At 47.2% G+C, this 16,583-nt stretch overlaps 1 protein-coding gene across 3 annotated transcripts in view; it reads right to left on the reverse strand.

The window, feature by feature from the left end:
• Positions 1 to 16,583, reverse strand: part of SLC24A3 (solute carrier family 24 member 3) — a 247,865-nt gene that overhangs the window by 69,048 nt on the left and 162,234 nt on the right. For all 3 annotated transcript variants that reach the window (XM_067292621.1, XM_067292622.1, XM_067292623.1), the window contains 2 exons: positions 9,831 to 9,905; positions 1,745 to 1,829 (listed from right to left, as the gene is read on the reverse strand). In XM_067292621.1, the coding sequence (XP_067148722.1) occupies positions 1,745 to 1,829; positions 9,831 to 9,902 (157 nt within the window). In that variant the 5' untranslated portion in view covers positions 9,903 to 9,905. The remainder of the gene's footprint in view (positions 1 to 1,744; positions 1,830 to 9,830; positions 9,906 to 16,583) is intronic.

Here is a 16,583-nt window from a genome sequence, read left to right on the forward strand (position 1 = left end):
AACGGCCTAAATTACAAGCTCCTTTGTGAGCTCTTCTGTCAAATTTGGTTAAAATTGGCCAATGAGGTTAATGGAGAGGGAGATGAACTGTCAGATACATCATGGTACCGCACGAACCTCTTTCCATAGGAAGCCAGCGTAAAAGTAACACTCCATCTCCTGCTAGCTGTCAGTCTGTTTAAATTCACCACTTATTTTTAAGGCTCCATCTGAGTTTATCTGGCCAGCATAATCTAGATTTTATTTTATTTTTTCCTTTTCTCAGAAACACGTTACACAGAACTAGTCACCTATCACGTGACATTCAGCATCTGGTGGACCAAACCACAGCAAGATAATGACGTGTTAGAGTATCTCCAGGCTGCCTGAAGGAATCCGATTTTATTTTCACCCTGCTATTGCACTCTCCTCGAGTACAAACCCAGCTCAGTCCGTTTTAAGTCCCTACATTTTGAGGCTAACAAACCAGCACTTCGATTGTCTAATCAGACCTCTCTGCAGAGTATGCAGCTTTGCGTGAATTAATTTGTGCTCTGCATCTGATAGCTGTTACTGAAATTGGACAATCTTTTAGAGAAAGTATCTAAGCTCAGAATAGTCTTCCTCACAGAGATGGAGAGCCCACCTTAACCCTCCATTTATTGTTCTGATGATAACCTACCTCCTAGGGATATGGATGAGTAACAACTGCAGGAAGACTTTCCCCTTATGCCAGGTAGCATACAGAATCATTTTATAACAGCTCTCTGACTGAAGTCCCTTTCCCCAAATAAAATAAAGCAGGGTCCAAAATAGCATCCACTGTGCTTAAACACCGGGGTACTAGCAGCTGCTGCTGTTTCTAGGCTCAGTGAATTCAGGATGAGACAAAGATCTGTTTCACAGTCTTTACAAAAACTGCCTCTAATTGCATGGCCTTGAGCTCAGCACCCTCTCTCCAAATCCTTGCCCCAAGACTTGGGTTGCTCTTGGCACATCCAGGTGTTCTTTCCTCCCCATCCACACAACAACCTCTTAGCTTGAGGCTGTGGAAAGAGCGCACAAATTTCTCTGAGTTTCCTGGCCTACATACTGCTGAAACACTTGATCATGCTTTCCATAAACAGAGCGATACTTCGGTAGAGTGATGCTCTGACCAACTTGTTGCGGAGAGAAAGGGTCTCATATCCTCTCCTCCTGTCTTCAGCTTTCCCGGAGGGAAGAGGTGTTCAAAGACTAATCAGAGTGGAGGTGATGGAGGAGAACGTGTATTTGAGGACACAAAGAGTTTGCCTGGGTATCAACCCGAGAGGCTGGAGGTGCATACTTTCACACTAAGCCCTAGAGACCCTGTGACAGGTAGCATTTGGAGGGTGGATAGGATGGGAGGAGAAGGCTGCACATGCAGAGCTCAGCGCTGTGCTGCTCAGCTGTGCTACAGCAAGGTAAGATTAACAGATGGTTACGGTGACCTGACTGTGGTGCCGGCCCTGGTTCTGCTGGCGTAGACTGAACCACTTCCGAGGCAGCCCTGCTGTGGCATAGTGGTGCTTTTTTAAAAACCTCTTCATCAACGGCTGGAGATGTACACATACAACCCCTGAAATCTAGTGAGGGTTCACCACAGTTAGTCTTGTGCGTGTGTCCATGAGGTCAGGCGTTGGAACAAATGTCGCTGTAGGCGCTTAGCTAACCCATCCGAACTCCGAAAACCAGGGAGGGGAAAGAGGGGGTGTCAAGAAGCAGCAGCAGGTTAATTAATTACCTATGACAGATGTAAACAACTCAGGAGCAGAGCTTCCAGCTGCCATGAAAGTTGCCCCAGCCACATCTTCGCTAAGATGCAAGCGCTGCGGAAAAACACATCAGAGTCATTGATTACAACACTGGGACTGAACTGACAACGCTGAATTGAAGGAATTCAACCAGAAAAGTTACACTGTCTGCTAAGAGTGGGAAACCGCCAATATGTATTTCAGGAGAAGTACGTGAAAAAAGACATCATGGGTGTTAACAACCCTTAATTTCCATTGCTGTTCCCCAGCTACTTAAGTTAGCATCTCCTCATACAGAGGGCAGGTGGTGGCTTTGACATCCTTTTCTACACTGGAGAGAAGGAGAAGAGAGTGGGGCATTTTACCAGTCAGGATTGCTTTGCCTTCTCCATGACCCCCAAAATACATCTTATCTCCTCTCCTCCAGCTTGTTAATGGTCAGGGCTGGAGCTCAGGCTCTGTCCATCCCCTGACCTCCTGCCCTGAAGACCATTTCAGCCTTGGACATTTAACCTCTCCTTAGCATCCACCTGCTTGGATTGTCATCAAAAATACTTACCTCCTACAGCCTTCCAACAGTGGTGCCCAGGGACTGTTCTTATTTAAAACAGTGTTTCCTGGAAGGAAAAGGACCTACTACTCTATGCAAACTTCTTCGACATATGCTGTTTCCAAAGATTTACTTGGTTAATTACTTCCTTTATGTTTCCTGCATTCCCACTGTTCCATCTGTACACGGCACTGTTCAGTAAATGCGACAAAGCTGTTAAAGACCACATGCCTTGCTGGCACCTTCCACGGTTTAATATGAGTAGCTAAAAAAAAGCCACCCCCTGCCATACGGTCATAAACCGCCGAGCTGTTACTACACAAAGCAGGCTGAATCACATGTGCAAGAGTTAGCGGCTTCCACTTTACAAGCAAAAGGAAGACAGTGGGATGTGATGGGAACATTTCCCGAATAGAATCGATTGTTTGAAACAGCACGAACAACCTGACAAGCCAGAAAAACACTCCTTCTTAACTGTGTAAGGCTTCTTTGTTAACGTTTTCATTATCGAAGTATGCTTGCTCCTCCAAAATTGCAGGGGGAAAAAAAACCAACTTAAATCTTGACTGAAGAGCCCATAAACTTCTCTTAAGAGCTTAAAATGTCCTTAACCCTACCACTGAACATACACATATAATAAAGAATTTTTTATAGATGTTAGGGGGACAAGGATAAAGGAAAGCATGTTCCCTTATTGGGAATGCTTTTTTAAGCAGGATACCAGATGCTGTACTGCTATAAAAGGCTGTGGAGACTGATTAAATACAGCTTTATGGAAAATGACTAAATAAGACTAAAGTTACTGTGAAAGAAGTTCATAGGAGTAAAGGTGCATCCCAGAATGCTGCTTTCTTCTGCAGACTCTCTATGGATAAAAAGCAATGCTCATCTTTTAATACTCACTCTGCATCTAGATGGTATCTTTCCAAAGGGAAGACCATCAATCAAGGAAACCACTTGAGTTGACTTTCTGTGGGGATGGTTTAATTTAAAGCCACAGTGGGTTCCCCGGAGGACAGTTACTAGATAATTTATTGCAATGCATGTAATAGCGCAGAAAATACAACACTAAATAGGAGGCAAAAATTTATTCTCTGGTATTTGTAAGCAAATGTTTGCAATTAAGGTGTGATGTTAGTTGGGTCATGTAAACATTTCGTAACATCAATAACAGAGAGTATCTGGAGAAACATGAGTACAAATTGTTTTAGAAAACAAATGAAAAACCAGAGTTTGGGTTGGAAGTCTGAACGAAGACAGAATGTGAATGTCTGAACGTCTGTCATAACAAGTATTCTGGAACAAATTCTGATCTCAGCAGACGTATTTGGGAACATAAATGCCTTTCTGGTTTAACTCAACAACCACTTTCCAAAGCAGACTGAGCTAAGCCAGAAAAAGGGCATTTATTTTAGACTTAGTGCGCCCAAACAGCGAGCGACTGTAGAATAACTATTGGTTGATCTCCAAGACCAAAACCGCCCTCAGACAGGGGTTTGAATTCTTTTGGGCTGGATACGACAGCAGACGGTAATGGGGTCACTGATGGTAGAGCTCAGGTCAGTGGCGAGCCGTTACCATTTTAGACTGGTTCGCCCGCTACGTGCGTCACGTGTGCTGCCACAGCCGCTCTGGCCACACAGGTGGGGCTCCTGACCTGGAGGCCTCTCTCCCTCTCATCAACATTTGCTGTGAATTAAACAAAAAAAGAGAACCCCCTTGAAAACGTCATGGGTCTCATCTCTTTGGGTAACGCAGGATGCTGGCTGTCTTCTCCCTTGAGAAGAGCCCCTGGCTCTCCAAGTCGGCCCACTGATTTCGCTGGGTCTTTCTGCAGGGGAGAGTATTACTCAGTGTGAGCAATGGTGGCAGCATCTGCTGTCATCTGGAAGAGTGATAAAACTTTCCCTTTCTGGGAAAAACAGGCGAGAGGGGTGACTACCAAGGGCTGCGGAGGCTTTTGCGAAGTCACCCAAGCCTTTTCCCATGCATTCCTGAATGCTAACATCGAGGACGAGCCACGAAAAGCTGGATGTTTTGAAGACAAGCCACTCTGAGTTGATAAAAGGAGAAGTAGATGGAGCAGGAAACGGGAACGTGCATTTCTTTTGCTATTACGTAATTCAGCAACTGCTTAATTATGCTTACAATACATGAATAAAAGGACACGAATGCCTCCAAAGGTCACCTATGGGATGAGAAAAGCCTTTTCTGAAAGAGAATCAAGCAGGAGCTACAAAACAATGAAATTCTGACCCATTTATGTGGTCCATTTTGATAACCTCTAAAGACACAGTATCTCTCTTTTGGGCAGTAATTTCTTATTCCAAATATGCCGGATATAGTATTCTATTTGTATGTTTTCTCTTGCACATACAATTGAATAAAACTTATTAGTCTCATTTTATTGGTGGTGTTGGATAATACAAAGTTCAGAGCTGTTAAAGCACAGAAACAGTTAATATATGTTCAGCCACTGGAAAGATAACAAGTAATCAAAAGAAAAACCAAGAAAGAAAGACTTGGTCAACTGAAAGTAGCCTTCCAGAAACAGGGGCTTGCAAATATTGCATTAAAAGCGAGTGGGGAGGCTTTTTATATAGCAGATGTCTATACAAAACCAAAGAAATCTGAGGATTTGTCATGAGAACAAACGGTGCCAGAACTTCTGACACTTGTACCTGTAAAACCGACTGGTGTTTAGGCTGACAGACTTTCGGGTCGGGTGGAGAGACGCACAGATCCTGCACCTACGCACTGCTAACGTGGATGAAAGGAGAGGGAGCTTTCCAGTCTGTGAGCCTCTAGTGTATGATGACTAAGTTTGCCACCAATAAAGTTAGGAAAAGCTAGCACTACACATGGTGTTTCCTATCATGATTTGCAATACAGTCAAAAATCAACGTTTCTATTGAACAGTGCAGGAAACGGAAGCACAGAGAAGTGCTGGAGCTTGTCCAAGGTCGCTCAGATGGTCAAGGGCAGAGTCAGAACAGGCGCTACCTCCCTGCAGACCCAGAGACAGACCTCTGTCTGACCGGCCAGGCCCCTAACCAAAACACACTTGCCATACTTAGGGACTTGCTTATTTTTAATGTCTGGGAGTCTTCATGATCCAACCAAATACGCAACACTCTTGTCCTCTGTGGACATCCTTTCTGGGCTCACAAGCTGCAAAGTAAGTTATCAAGGTTTCTCCTCTCCTGCAGATACTGCAATTTCCCATCCCACCTTCTGTGATTAGGGGCTGAAACGAAAACGTGCACAAGGCAGGGACCTTTTTTTGCCTCAGTGAAGGAGATATCTAAGCAAGCGGCATAAGCCCAAGAGAAGAGGAGACCCCCTGCCAGGAGGAGAGGGCAGCCCCAGGAATTGAGAGGAGTCCCAAAGCAGCAGCTGCCCAGGCTGCAAGTTTTGCGTGGGGTGCACACGCAGCTTTCTGAAGCCACGAGCGGGTTGTGAGCCCCTCGCAGTAACTCCCTGCAGCAAGACCCTGACCTGTGATGGAAAGCAAAGGCCACGTTTTCAAAGACACTGGACCTTGCTACCGCTAATGCTAAGAGGAACTGTGCAAACAGGTCTCTGCTTACAGAGGTCTAAGGGGGGCAGACACGCTTTTCCAATCTGAGTTTGCTCGTGGGTAATTCAGCGTCCCCTGTAGATGGGGGTGTTTTGGAGGGAAGGCAGAGAGGGTGCTGGAAAGATGCTAGAAGACATGAAAAACCTGAGGCCTGTGGGGAGATGGAGACCACACATGTATTTCTGGATGAAAGCAGTTTTTAAATGTTGCTGCAGCCGTAGTGCCGTGCTCTTCTACTTAAGCTGAACGCCAGCGCTGTTCCCCTCCCTCCATCTCTTTTCCTTTCATCTGACTGCTTTCAAGCCCTGCTTTTTCTGCTGGCCTATGCTCCCAGCATCACCAAATCTCTTCCTCTCCCACAGGGCTTCTCGCTTTTCAGGGAACCGAATGAAACCGAAAGCTTGGTGTTCGTAGCAGAGAGAAATGAGGCAGTGGAGAAAGGAAAGAAGGGGCTGGGAGGGAGCACGTGCCACAGCTTGGACTAAATAAGGTCACTTACTACTCATTCAATTGACCAACAGCTCAGGTACAGGATAGAAAGGATACCAAGGAGGGGGCAAGCTGAGTCCTTGCTGGGAGAGCTGGCTGTGACAGGGGACTGTGAAATAGTTGTAAGATAATTCAGGTTGGATGGGACCTCGGAGGTCTCTAGTCCAACCTCCTGCTCAAAGCAGGGTCAGCTACGGAATTACTCCAGGTTGCTCAAGGCTTTGTCCTGGCACGTCTTGAAAATCTCCAAGGACAGAGCCTGCAGAGCCTCTCTGGGTCCCTGGTGCTTAATTATCCTGGCAGTGATATTTTTTCTCCTCCTTATATCCAGCTGGAATTTCCCCTGTTTGAACTGGGGCCCGTTGTCTCTTAGCCTCCCTCCACACACCATCATGAAGAGCCTGGCTCCGTCTTCTTGATAACTTCCTTCCTCGGCCTCTGCTCAGAGGACAAGAGCCGCAGCCCCTGACCATCTTGGTGACCCTCCCCTGAACTCCTTGCAGTTCATGAACACCTTTCTTGTATTGTGTGGTCCAAAACTGGACGTTGTATTCTAGATGGGGTCCAATGAGCGCTGAACGGAGGGAAATAATCACTTCCCTCGATCTCCTGGCTCTGCCTCTGTTCATACAGCCCCAAATGCTGCAGGCCCTCTCTGCTGCCAGGGCTCACTGCTGGCTCATGCTCAGCTTGGCCCACCAGACCCCAGGGTCCTTTCTGTAGAGCTGCTCGCCGGCGTGTCTGGGCCCAGCCTGTGCCATTGCAGCGGGTTATCCATGCCGGCTGCAGGACTCTGCATTTGTCCTTGCTGAATTTCAAGAGGCTCCTGATGGCCCATTCCTCCAGCCTCTCCAGGTCCCTCTTTGCATGGCAGCCCTGCCTTCAAGCATATTGCCTGCACCCCAAAGTACAAGCCTGCCCTGGACACTACTTCCTCAGCTCAGGTTGCATTAGTCTACGGGGATCTAAGCTGGCCTTCTACACCTGAGTCTCCTGGCTTTGCAGGGCTGCTTTGCTCTGGAGAGGGAAGGCTGGATAATTCAGTGTGTCTATATCTGCAACGTCTTGCACCCCCATTTTCACATCAACGTCTCCCTTCCTGGCAACAGTAGGATCCATCCCCCCGAATCGCACACAGGCTACACTCAGATTGAGCGCTAAGGAACTCAGGAACTCTGCAGGACAGAAGTTCCCAGCCATTCACATGTTACATTATGAAGCTTTGGTTGTCCCCTCGTACTTCAGGAGAAGCACAGTTAAAATGTATTATCATTAACTCATGCTGGATTCTTAAAGTGCATTTATGTGGTCCCTGTTGAGCCCATTCGAGCCACACCATTAATTCCCGCCATGGTTTGTCGCCTTTCAATTACCTGAATATTTATGCACCAAAATAGTGGGACTTCCTGCGGACTTTTTTTTTTTTATTTCTAATGCAAAACACGCCTTCATGGTAGGTTGTTGAGCCACAAATATCAGGTTAGTTTAGAATCAGCATCCGTGAGAACTGTCAGTATAAATGATTTCACAGGACACCTCCCACGCCTCCTCCCCGGCCCAGGCACAGCTCTGCTTCCATGATGAGCGACACTTCTTACTAGGGAGATGGGCAGGTGCCTCCTCCAGCTGACAGAAATGTCTACGTGGCAAGACCAATCCATATTTTCCACACATAGCGCAGATTTCATTGCCTGAGTTTGGCATTAGAGAGGACTTGAAGACGCTTCAAGCACAATGTCCACCCTGTCACTGTCTGAACTGATTCAGGCCAAAATATACTCCTTGTCTTCTAAAATTCCAGCATGCCAGCCTTAGCAAAAGAGGGACAGAGTCCCTTGCAATTGCTGGAAGTGTTCAAGAACTTCTTTACAGCTGACCTAGCTGTCTCTGCTGCTTTACAATTCATACTAGAACTAGCCTTTTTGTAGACATGCTATGAAATCCACAGTTCCCACTGGAGTAAATCAGCAGAAGTTTTAATTCATATCAGCTCAGAGCAAGTCCTGGTGTTTTGAACAGATGTCTGCAAGGAGACACAAACCCCAGGCGACGGCATCTCCACACGCGTGTATTGCAGGAGCACCTAGAGACCAGCTGACTTGTGAACTCTTGCATTGGCACCTCTCAAGGAAAGTTAAAGGCCCCGCTTCCCAGATGCTCAGGACCGAGAAGACAAACGGCAAGTAGGACAAGGGGCTTTGGGGGAGTAAGGGAGGGACGGCTGAGAGATGAAACCCACAGAGCATGGGCAATTCTTGGCCTGCTGGACATAGCACACTGGTGGAGGGACGGGAGTCTGGGGGCTGCCAGGGCAGCAAGGGAGCTGCACAGCCGTGGAGTCCTGAACACAAGCCAAGACTTCACGTCCAGTCAAAGTCAAAGCAGGCAAAGCCAGCTCTAGTCAGCTCAAAACAGTCCTCTTTCGGCTAAACGCGGTTCCCTTTTGGGGGCTGAACGGCCCCACCGTGCACATCGGGGTCTCTAGCCTCCGGTGCGACGGCACAGGCGATGTGCAGGCCTGCACCGAGCAGAGCGGGAGCAGGACGGAGCTGGAGGGAGGCTCAGCTCCGCGGTCCCACGGGGCTGGGAACGCGTGCAGAGGCAGGATGCGCAGCTGGTCGCTCCTCAGCCCTGCTCTGAAAGCTCGGCATCTCTCCGTCTCCCTGGAGGTTTTACTGACACATTTAAGCTCTCCTGTGCATTTTTTCTTTCCCAGTCTGACATATGAACCTTGGGAGGTTTCTAAGCTTTAAGTTAATGCCATATGAAACTCAGAAATGCCCCATGGATCAGTATTTCCATGCAAAAGTCAAGAAATAAAATGTTATTATCTTGCAAGTCACAAGAGAACTGACTCGCTTGAAGCCATAAACGAACCAAACCACTGTTCCTTACGTGGGCAATGAACAACTTAACATCTTTTTTCCAGTATCTTACGGTCGGATCTTATCTCGAGGGTGCCATTTCTCGGTCCAAGAGGAACGTCCACATCGGTGGTGAGGGGCAGAGCACAGGACAAGGCACTAAGTCCTCTTGGGCTTCTTACCTGGAAACACGCATTGCAGCAAGCACTGCTACGGGAGCCCGCAGCACGGGGCTGAGCTCCAGTTTGGCAATCACTGCTCTAGAGGGTACATTTTTTACTACGTTATAAACTGTCTCCATTTTTTAAAAAGTGGTATGATGCATACACAGGAATTGTTATTTAAGAGGAGATCGCTAGCTTTAAGAGGGAGCATCAGCCAAGTTTACCCATCAGGAGACACACAGCCCATCTCCTGCAAGTGAAAACCATGAAGCTGAGCCAACTCACACACACAGTGTTGAACAACTAAATAAAAAACACGGGGAAAACTGTAAGATAATGGTAAACACACAATCATCGCATTTTGAGGCTCTCAAGGAGAGCTGCTGCTAAAGCAAAACACAAGCTCAAGTAAAATTTTCTAATACTTACTTCGCAAATCTTTTCCAATGAAGGGACAAAGAAATCATCGCAGACGATTGCCAAAGCATAAAACATATACATGGCCTGCAAAAGAAAAGAGAAAATGTTGAGTCTGGAGAGTGTCAGGAAAAGATACTGAACTGCAGTGTCCCAATTCATCTTGGCTTTGTTTTGGTATATGCTTTTTTTTTCAAATTCTCTTGCAAGAAGAATCTGTCTGGGATTTAATAGAAAGATCATGAAGTATTTATCCAAAAGTTCTTGCAAGCTATCAGAGGCTGCCAGAATTTTATCATCGTTATACAGATCATTCTTTTTTTTTTAAATTCTCTGGATGTTGCTGAAAAACACTTAATATTTTCGCCTTATTTCTTTTTTTCCCCTGTTGCAAAGTGCAAGACTTTTCATGATTGCATTCTCTGAAAATCTGCACTCTGGAGGAGCAATATTTGAAACGCTAGCATTTTGAAAAAGATTAAAGAGCCCTGTCACGCCATCTAGGATCCCACTGACAATTCTTTGAAACTCCGTAAGGGAACCACTTCCAAATGACTGAAAACCAAGGAGAAACACAGGACTTGAAAGGACACCTAATGAATCAAATCTTCAATTTCAAGGAATAAACATTTAGTCCAGAAGGCCATTTCCATATTAGTAAAAGGAATATGCCAAGTCCCGTTCTCTGTCCCTATGGGCAAATGGTATGGCTTGGTTTGTGTCTGCTCCCCAAAACAGGGTGGCCTTGCCCATGTTGCCCAGAAGGAAGGATCCCTGTCCTGTGCTTTGACTCATGTTTGGGAAAATCCGAGTTGGCATAGGCAAAAACCACGCCAAAGAACGTGCTAAACGGCGTGGACAATCACAGTCAGGCTTGAGCCCGTGTCCTGGCCCGGTTTAGCTTACTAGTGTAGACATAACCAAGGCCATCCACACTACAGCCGCCACTGAAGACTTCCCACCACCGTGCAAAAGATCTCCCTTATGGTGGAAATGCACGTCTCCGTGATATTTTAGTAATTTTTCGGCGTGTGTGTTTTTTTAAAAGATAGAGCTTCTCACATGTAAAACTAACTGCACTGCGTCTGCAAGTGAAGAGTCCTACAAAGAAGTAACTCTGGCATCTGGACCAAAGGAGCACAGGAGTGTGCTTTAGCTCCCTTTCTTTTTCACGTTATCACTGACAGGCATTGCAATAGTATTTGCCTTTCCACTCTCAAAGAGAGACAGAACTATTTTAGAGTTCAAAGATAGCTCTTTTTTTAAAAAAAAACAACACCTGTCATGTACTGCTATCGCATTATTTTTACAAGTAGTACAGGGGAAAAAATATATATATCTATGGAACAGACTTGAACATACTTTGGAAATGGGTTAGCAGGCTCTGTGACACGAGGCAAGATGCCGTGTGGGGATGCAGGTTGTTTCCCTGCAGGCAAGTTCAGCTTGGAGAGACGGGGTATGAAACGGAGGTGAGCGGCAGATATCTTTGCTTTTTCCTTATCGACAGCCCTCGTGTGTGAGGTTCTTCCTCCCCATGCTTGGCCACAACACGCTCCTTGCAATGCCCCAGCCAAGCTCCTTCTCGTATTTATCTTGTCCCCAATTCATCTGTGTCCTGGGACTCTACCACGTAGCCTCACATACATGCCATGCATGGGATCCCCATGTCCCACACTATTTTTGGACGAAAGACGTTTCTGCATGCTCACCTGTATTAGTGGCATGTATGTGCTACAGCGGAGGCGGGGAACCGAAGAGCGGACTTGTTCAGAGCAACTCACTGGGGCTCGTCTCCCTCCCTCACCCACTCCCACAGCGTCTGACCATTAACACACATCCTTCAGGAGCAGAAGGACAATTATTTTCAGGAAAAAAAAAAAAAAGGCGGTTAAGAGGGGTATAGCCTCCTTTTTGGTAGCGCCCACAGGGAGATGCGTTCCCCTCACCACCTGGGTGCCGCAGGGTGGAGGACAAGCCCAGCTACCGCTGCAAGGGTTCGGGGAGGTGCGAAACCTGCCCACTGCTGGGTCTGACGTGAATCCTGTCCATCTTCCAGGCATCCAGCAACAGTCTGGGAGATAAGGACAGATTTCGCACAACTAAAGTGCAATTCAATTCCTAGAAACCTTCTAGCGTATGACGACAAGGCGTCTGGATCTCTGACTGAGTTGCTTAATTCCACTTTCATTTTCACTCTGATGATGGGAATTGTAATCCTTGCCTGTATCCATAAGGTGCACGTTTATTGTCGTAGTTGGAAGATTTCTGGGCCTGCCACAACACTCATTAATTGGACCACTGTTTTAGATCAGCACCCAATTAAAATGAATGCTCAGCAGCAAGGATTATGCTTTACACCTAGAAACGGGATTTCTGGATGGGACTTCATTCTAGAATTTTTATTCAATATACCTGTGCTATTTTGATATAAATATGTCCAAGATGATGTAATTACCGTCTTGACTGAAATTCACTGTTTAGGAGCTTTTCTTCTATTTTACTGATGAAGTGCAAACAAAATCACATAAATTCTGTCATCAGGAGACACAGAACATAAAGTCTGTTTTAATTGGCAACAAATATTCAAAATCTGGTTGCTTTATAGAGCTACTCTGAATGCCAACCACATCTTAAACCATTCCTCTACTGTAAACATTTGCAGCTATTCCAACTGCAGTGCCTTAATTTATGAGGGACCTTTCTAACTATTTGCACATACGCTGCTTTATCACACAGTTGGACTAGCGGCTTCTGGCACGACAGCAAACTGGGGTTGCTTGATTCACTGAGAACCCCAAGAAGTTCTCAAACAGGTTTTATTTCACCAAAGCTCTGATCTCCAGGAGCCGAATAAAGGCAAGGTTGAGGGAACGCCGAAGGCCCCCTCTGCAAGGGCAAATCCAGCTGGCCTCTCACAGCGGTTTCTGCTCAGACGTCTGCAGATCCCCTCCCTGCTCAGCCCGAGGCCTGCGATTCACCCTCCGCGACTCCTGCTTGTGCACTTTTCCCACAAAGCTCCTTTCGGTTGTGATCCTAGCCCCAACCAGCCAGGACGGGTCACTTCTGAAGTCTAGCAAGACACCTCCAACCACAGAGTTGCTCCTTACCCCAGCGTTGGCCACCCCAGCTCCTCAGAGGAACTCAGGAGGGGAAGGATTTGCAGAGGCCGTTCAGAGATATCTTAGCGGAAGCGTTTTCATCGCCAGCCTAGTCATGAACTGATACCAGGTCTTCTCCCCAAGCCAAAGCAGCCCTGCTGTGGACTTCAGGCTAAGCTCTGGGATGGCTGCAGTGGGGAGGAGAAGAGAACGGTGGACGCCAACGGCGTGGGTCACCAGGGAGAGTCAGAGACAAGCGTCAGCCCAGCTGGGGGTAACATTTTCGAAACATGGGAAAAGGCAAGAAACACAACCGTTTTGTAATGGAAGCTGAGTTTCAAATTTCTTGCCCGTCTGCATCAAAGGAGGGTCCATAGCTGTGGCGTCTGCAGGATCTTCTAGACCAGCCGGCAGCGTGACCAGCGTGTGCACCATCAACGCAAGCGCCACATGCTGATCTCGCAGCCGCAGCATCATCCGTTATTAATTTCTAAGTACCGTCAAGGTATCGCAGGGGGACGAGTCCCTCTACGGGAATTAGACCTCGGCGAGAGTTTTGCCTGAGCGTGGAGTATCAAAGCCACACGTTGCTAATCACGCAAAGATTAAGTAAGCAAAGCCAACTAAGCACCCTCAAAAGTTGTTGTGGGATCACGGCCTGCTTTTGGGATCACTGAAAAATGTTCAGCACCATGGAGGTTTTCTGAGGAACTTCTGGAGTTGCTTTTTCTATCTTCAAATATTTTATTATGGTTTATGATAACTCCTTGCCTGATGTCTGTTACTGCAGAAATGCTAATGCAGGCAGTCAGGCAAGAAAAAGGCAAACGGGAACATCTCCAAAACATGACCTTTTATTCCAGCAAGGAAGCAAAAAAACATTAAAAGAGAAATGTTAGCGATAAGCAAGAAATGAATTACCTATTTGTTATGTGAGAATTCACATAACTCCAATTATAAAATGGGCAGGTCTGTGGAAGCAATCTTAATGAGTCTGACAACTCACCCAATAAAAGAGTCATACAATTTCCCTTCACATCCGTATCAGTAAAGAGGAAAGACAAATAGCAGAAAGATCATTATTTTCCTCTACTTTTTAAGGTTATCTTAATTCAGATGGAAATAAAGTCAATCAAAATGTTGTATAGGGGATTATAAAACTGAGGTTTTCTACAAATCTTGGCCGCTTCTCTCAGCTCGAGTTATGCACCGGCATTGCAAGCCACATCATATTAAGTGGCACGCTCAATCTTCCCTGTGTTTTGGTATTGGAGGACATCTACTTCAGCGCAACGCTCATAACAGGCAGGTAAAAATGGCTCCTAAAGGGGTTTACAGGAGCAAAGCCAGGGCGTTACGCTGGCAGCAGCAGGCCCCAAAGCAAATCTGGAGCTACGTGGCCTCCTGGAAGATCATGTCCAAGCGGGCAAAGATGGGAAGGCGAAACAGGTACAGGGTGGCACTGCCATGTGGGAAACCAGGGATAATGTCCCAAACCAGATCAGGGCCACACGGGTCTGACGTCCTCTAGCCTCACCACACTTTGCTGCTCATACAGGGCTTTTCCTCAGCTCCTAAAGAGAAACCCAAAGTGAGAGCTGCAAAACCCCTGAGGTTCAGCAGCAAATGATTAAACGAGCAAGGGTCACTCAGGCTTCAAAGACTAAGCAACTGGTGGCACTTCAAGGGATCAACTGGTGGAGAACATGGCTTCGCTACTGCGTTCGAGTGATGTGGGACAGGACCTGCGGGGCTTATGTCCTCACAGCCTTTCTCCGTACCGTAGATCCCATTTACCTTCCAGCTCCAGCTCCTGAAGCTGAGACCAGGCCTGCTTGAGCTTTGCCTAACCAAGGTTTAGCTTAGCAAGTAAACTTCCCATAAAGTAAGCCGCAGTGGCTGCTTTGCTGAAGATCAAGTTTTTCCCAAGACCACACTTTTCAAAAGATGGGAGGCGTTTTTTCGGTAGAGGAGCCATCTTTGCAACGGAGACATCACTTCTGCAAGCCAGAGCATGCGGCTGGCAGGGTAGCTGCTGTGTCGCACCCAAAGCGGTTCTCGTTTCCTTTCCCACTTAAGCTTCCTGGCTTCTTTCTCCTGCTCCTTCACTTCCAAAGAGCTGATCTTAAAATGGCCTCAGCCACTCCGCTGGCAGCCGTTTGCTCTACCTACAGCTTCTGCTTTACTGCCTCCAGCCTCTGTTTTTCCAGTTTCAACTCCAATTGCTTCTGCTGCAGTACAAGCTGGAGCGATCCCACGTGGGTGGCTAGACAGCCTCGTTTGGGACAGGCTGGGGCTGCTGGTCTGGATCTCAGCTTGTCTCGGAGGTTTCCTTCCCTTCCGGTCATACCATGCCAACACTGACCCAAGTTCATGGAGAGTTCTTCAACACAAAACCATTCACATTTTCTCCTACTGAACTCATGTTTCAGGCTCGCTCAACTTTCTTTGCCTAAATGTTTTTCCAGATGAGCACGGAGATGACCCTTGAAGTCCCCAGCGTTTGGTGAGCCTGAGTCACAGCGTCCTTCCTGCCTGCCACTGGAAGATGCCTCTTCCATACTGATGCTCTGCTTTTCTGACTCCCAACCCGACACACGCAGCTGTGGAGCTGCAGCGTTACCACGTGCTGGTGATCCCCGCATGGTGTGATGAAGGTCTATGGCTCTGGGAGAGAGGTTTATATCCCCGGTTTTATGCAGCATAAGAAGGGAATAACTTGGGCTTTGTGAACTAGCCTGACACCCCTTTCAACAGGAAACCATCATTAGAAGATAAAATTAAAGACTTATTGCTCTTCAGCTTTCGCTTATGGCAATGCAGTTATTAAACGACAGAACTGCCAGTTTTATAGACTGCGGCACAGATACAGAAGAAAGCTCCACTCATAACTCCTTAAACATTAGATAAGCTCCGAGAGAGTCCTGCTGAAACCCTGCCAAGACACCTGATACTCCCTGAGGCGAGGGTCCAGCCTGCACGCGAGCGAGGCCGCCCCTCCCAAACGCCATCTCCTCTGCAGGGAAGAGAGCGGGGACCTATTTCAAACCTGTTTTCCCTTTGGGCTTACAGACACCTCCTGCCAGGGTTTCTCACAGGGCTAGTGGTTTTTCACAGGGCTCCTAAAGAGTTACGGATCACACCTGCCTACCTCAGAAACACCAGGATCTCCAGCACAGCGGTGGCCAGAGCCATCTCTGGTGCAGAAGAAGAAACACGTTAATCACTGCCCTGCGATACAAGGTAGTGGTAAGAAAATCATTAACCCTTGGTGCAGAAAAAAGGCTACAGACATTCAAGACACGGTACATGTTCTTTTCTGCATTCCTGTGCATACCCACCCTTAACTTTACCGGGAGCCCGTCCTCGTAAAGGCTCCATTTCCCAGGAAAGGGGGACCTGGACATTGAGTCTCCGTAGCCTGTCAGTCTGCACCCACAAAAGTAAAACAGTGGCTGCAGGATGCCCTGTCTCTCTGCCGGATTTTGGACCGTCTACTCCATGCTCCCACGATTTTGGAAAGTCTTCACGTTGTCTCCACTCAGCCGCAGACGTCCCACCGAAGGCAGCTGATGGCTCTGTCGACGTATCCTGCCGAACGGGTGACATGGAGTATGCTAGCCGAGGGACGTGCCAGCTCCTGTGGAAATTCTCTACCAGGCTC

This window comes from Apteryx mantelli, chromosome 3, assembly GCF_036417845.1.
Source record: "Apteryx mantelli isolate bAptMan1 chromosome 3, bAptMan1.hap1, whole genome shotgun sequence".
NCBI classification, from domain to species: Eukaryota; Metazoa; Chordata; class Aves; order Apterygiformes; family Apterygidae; genus Apteryx; species Apteryx mantelli.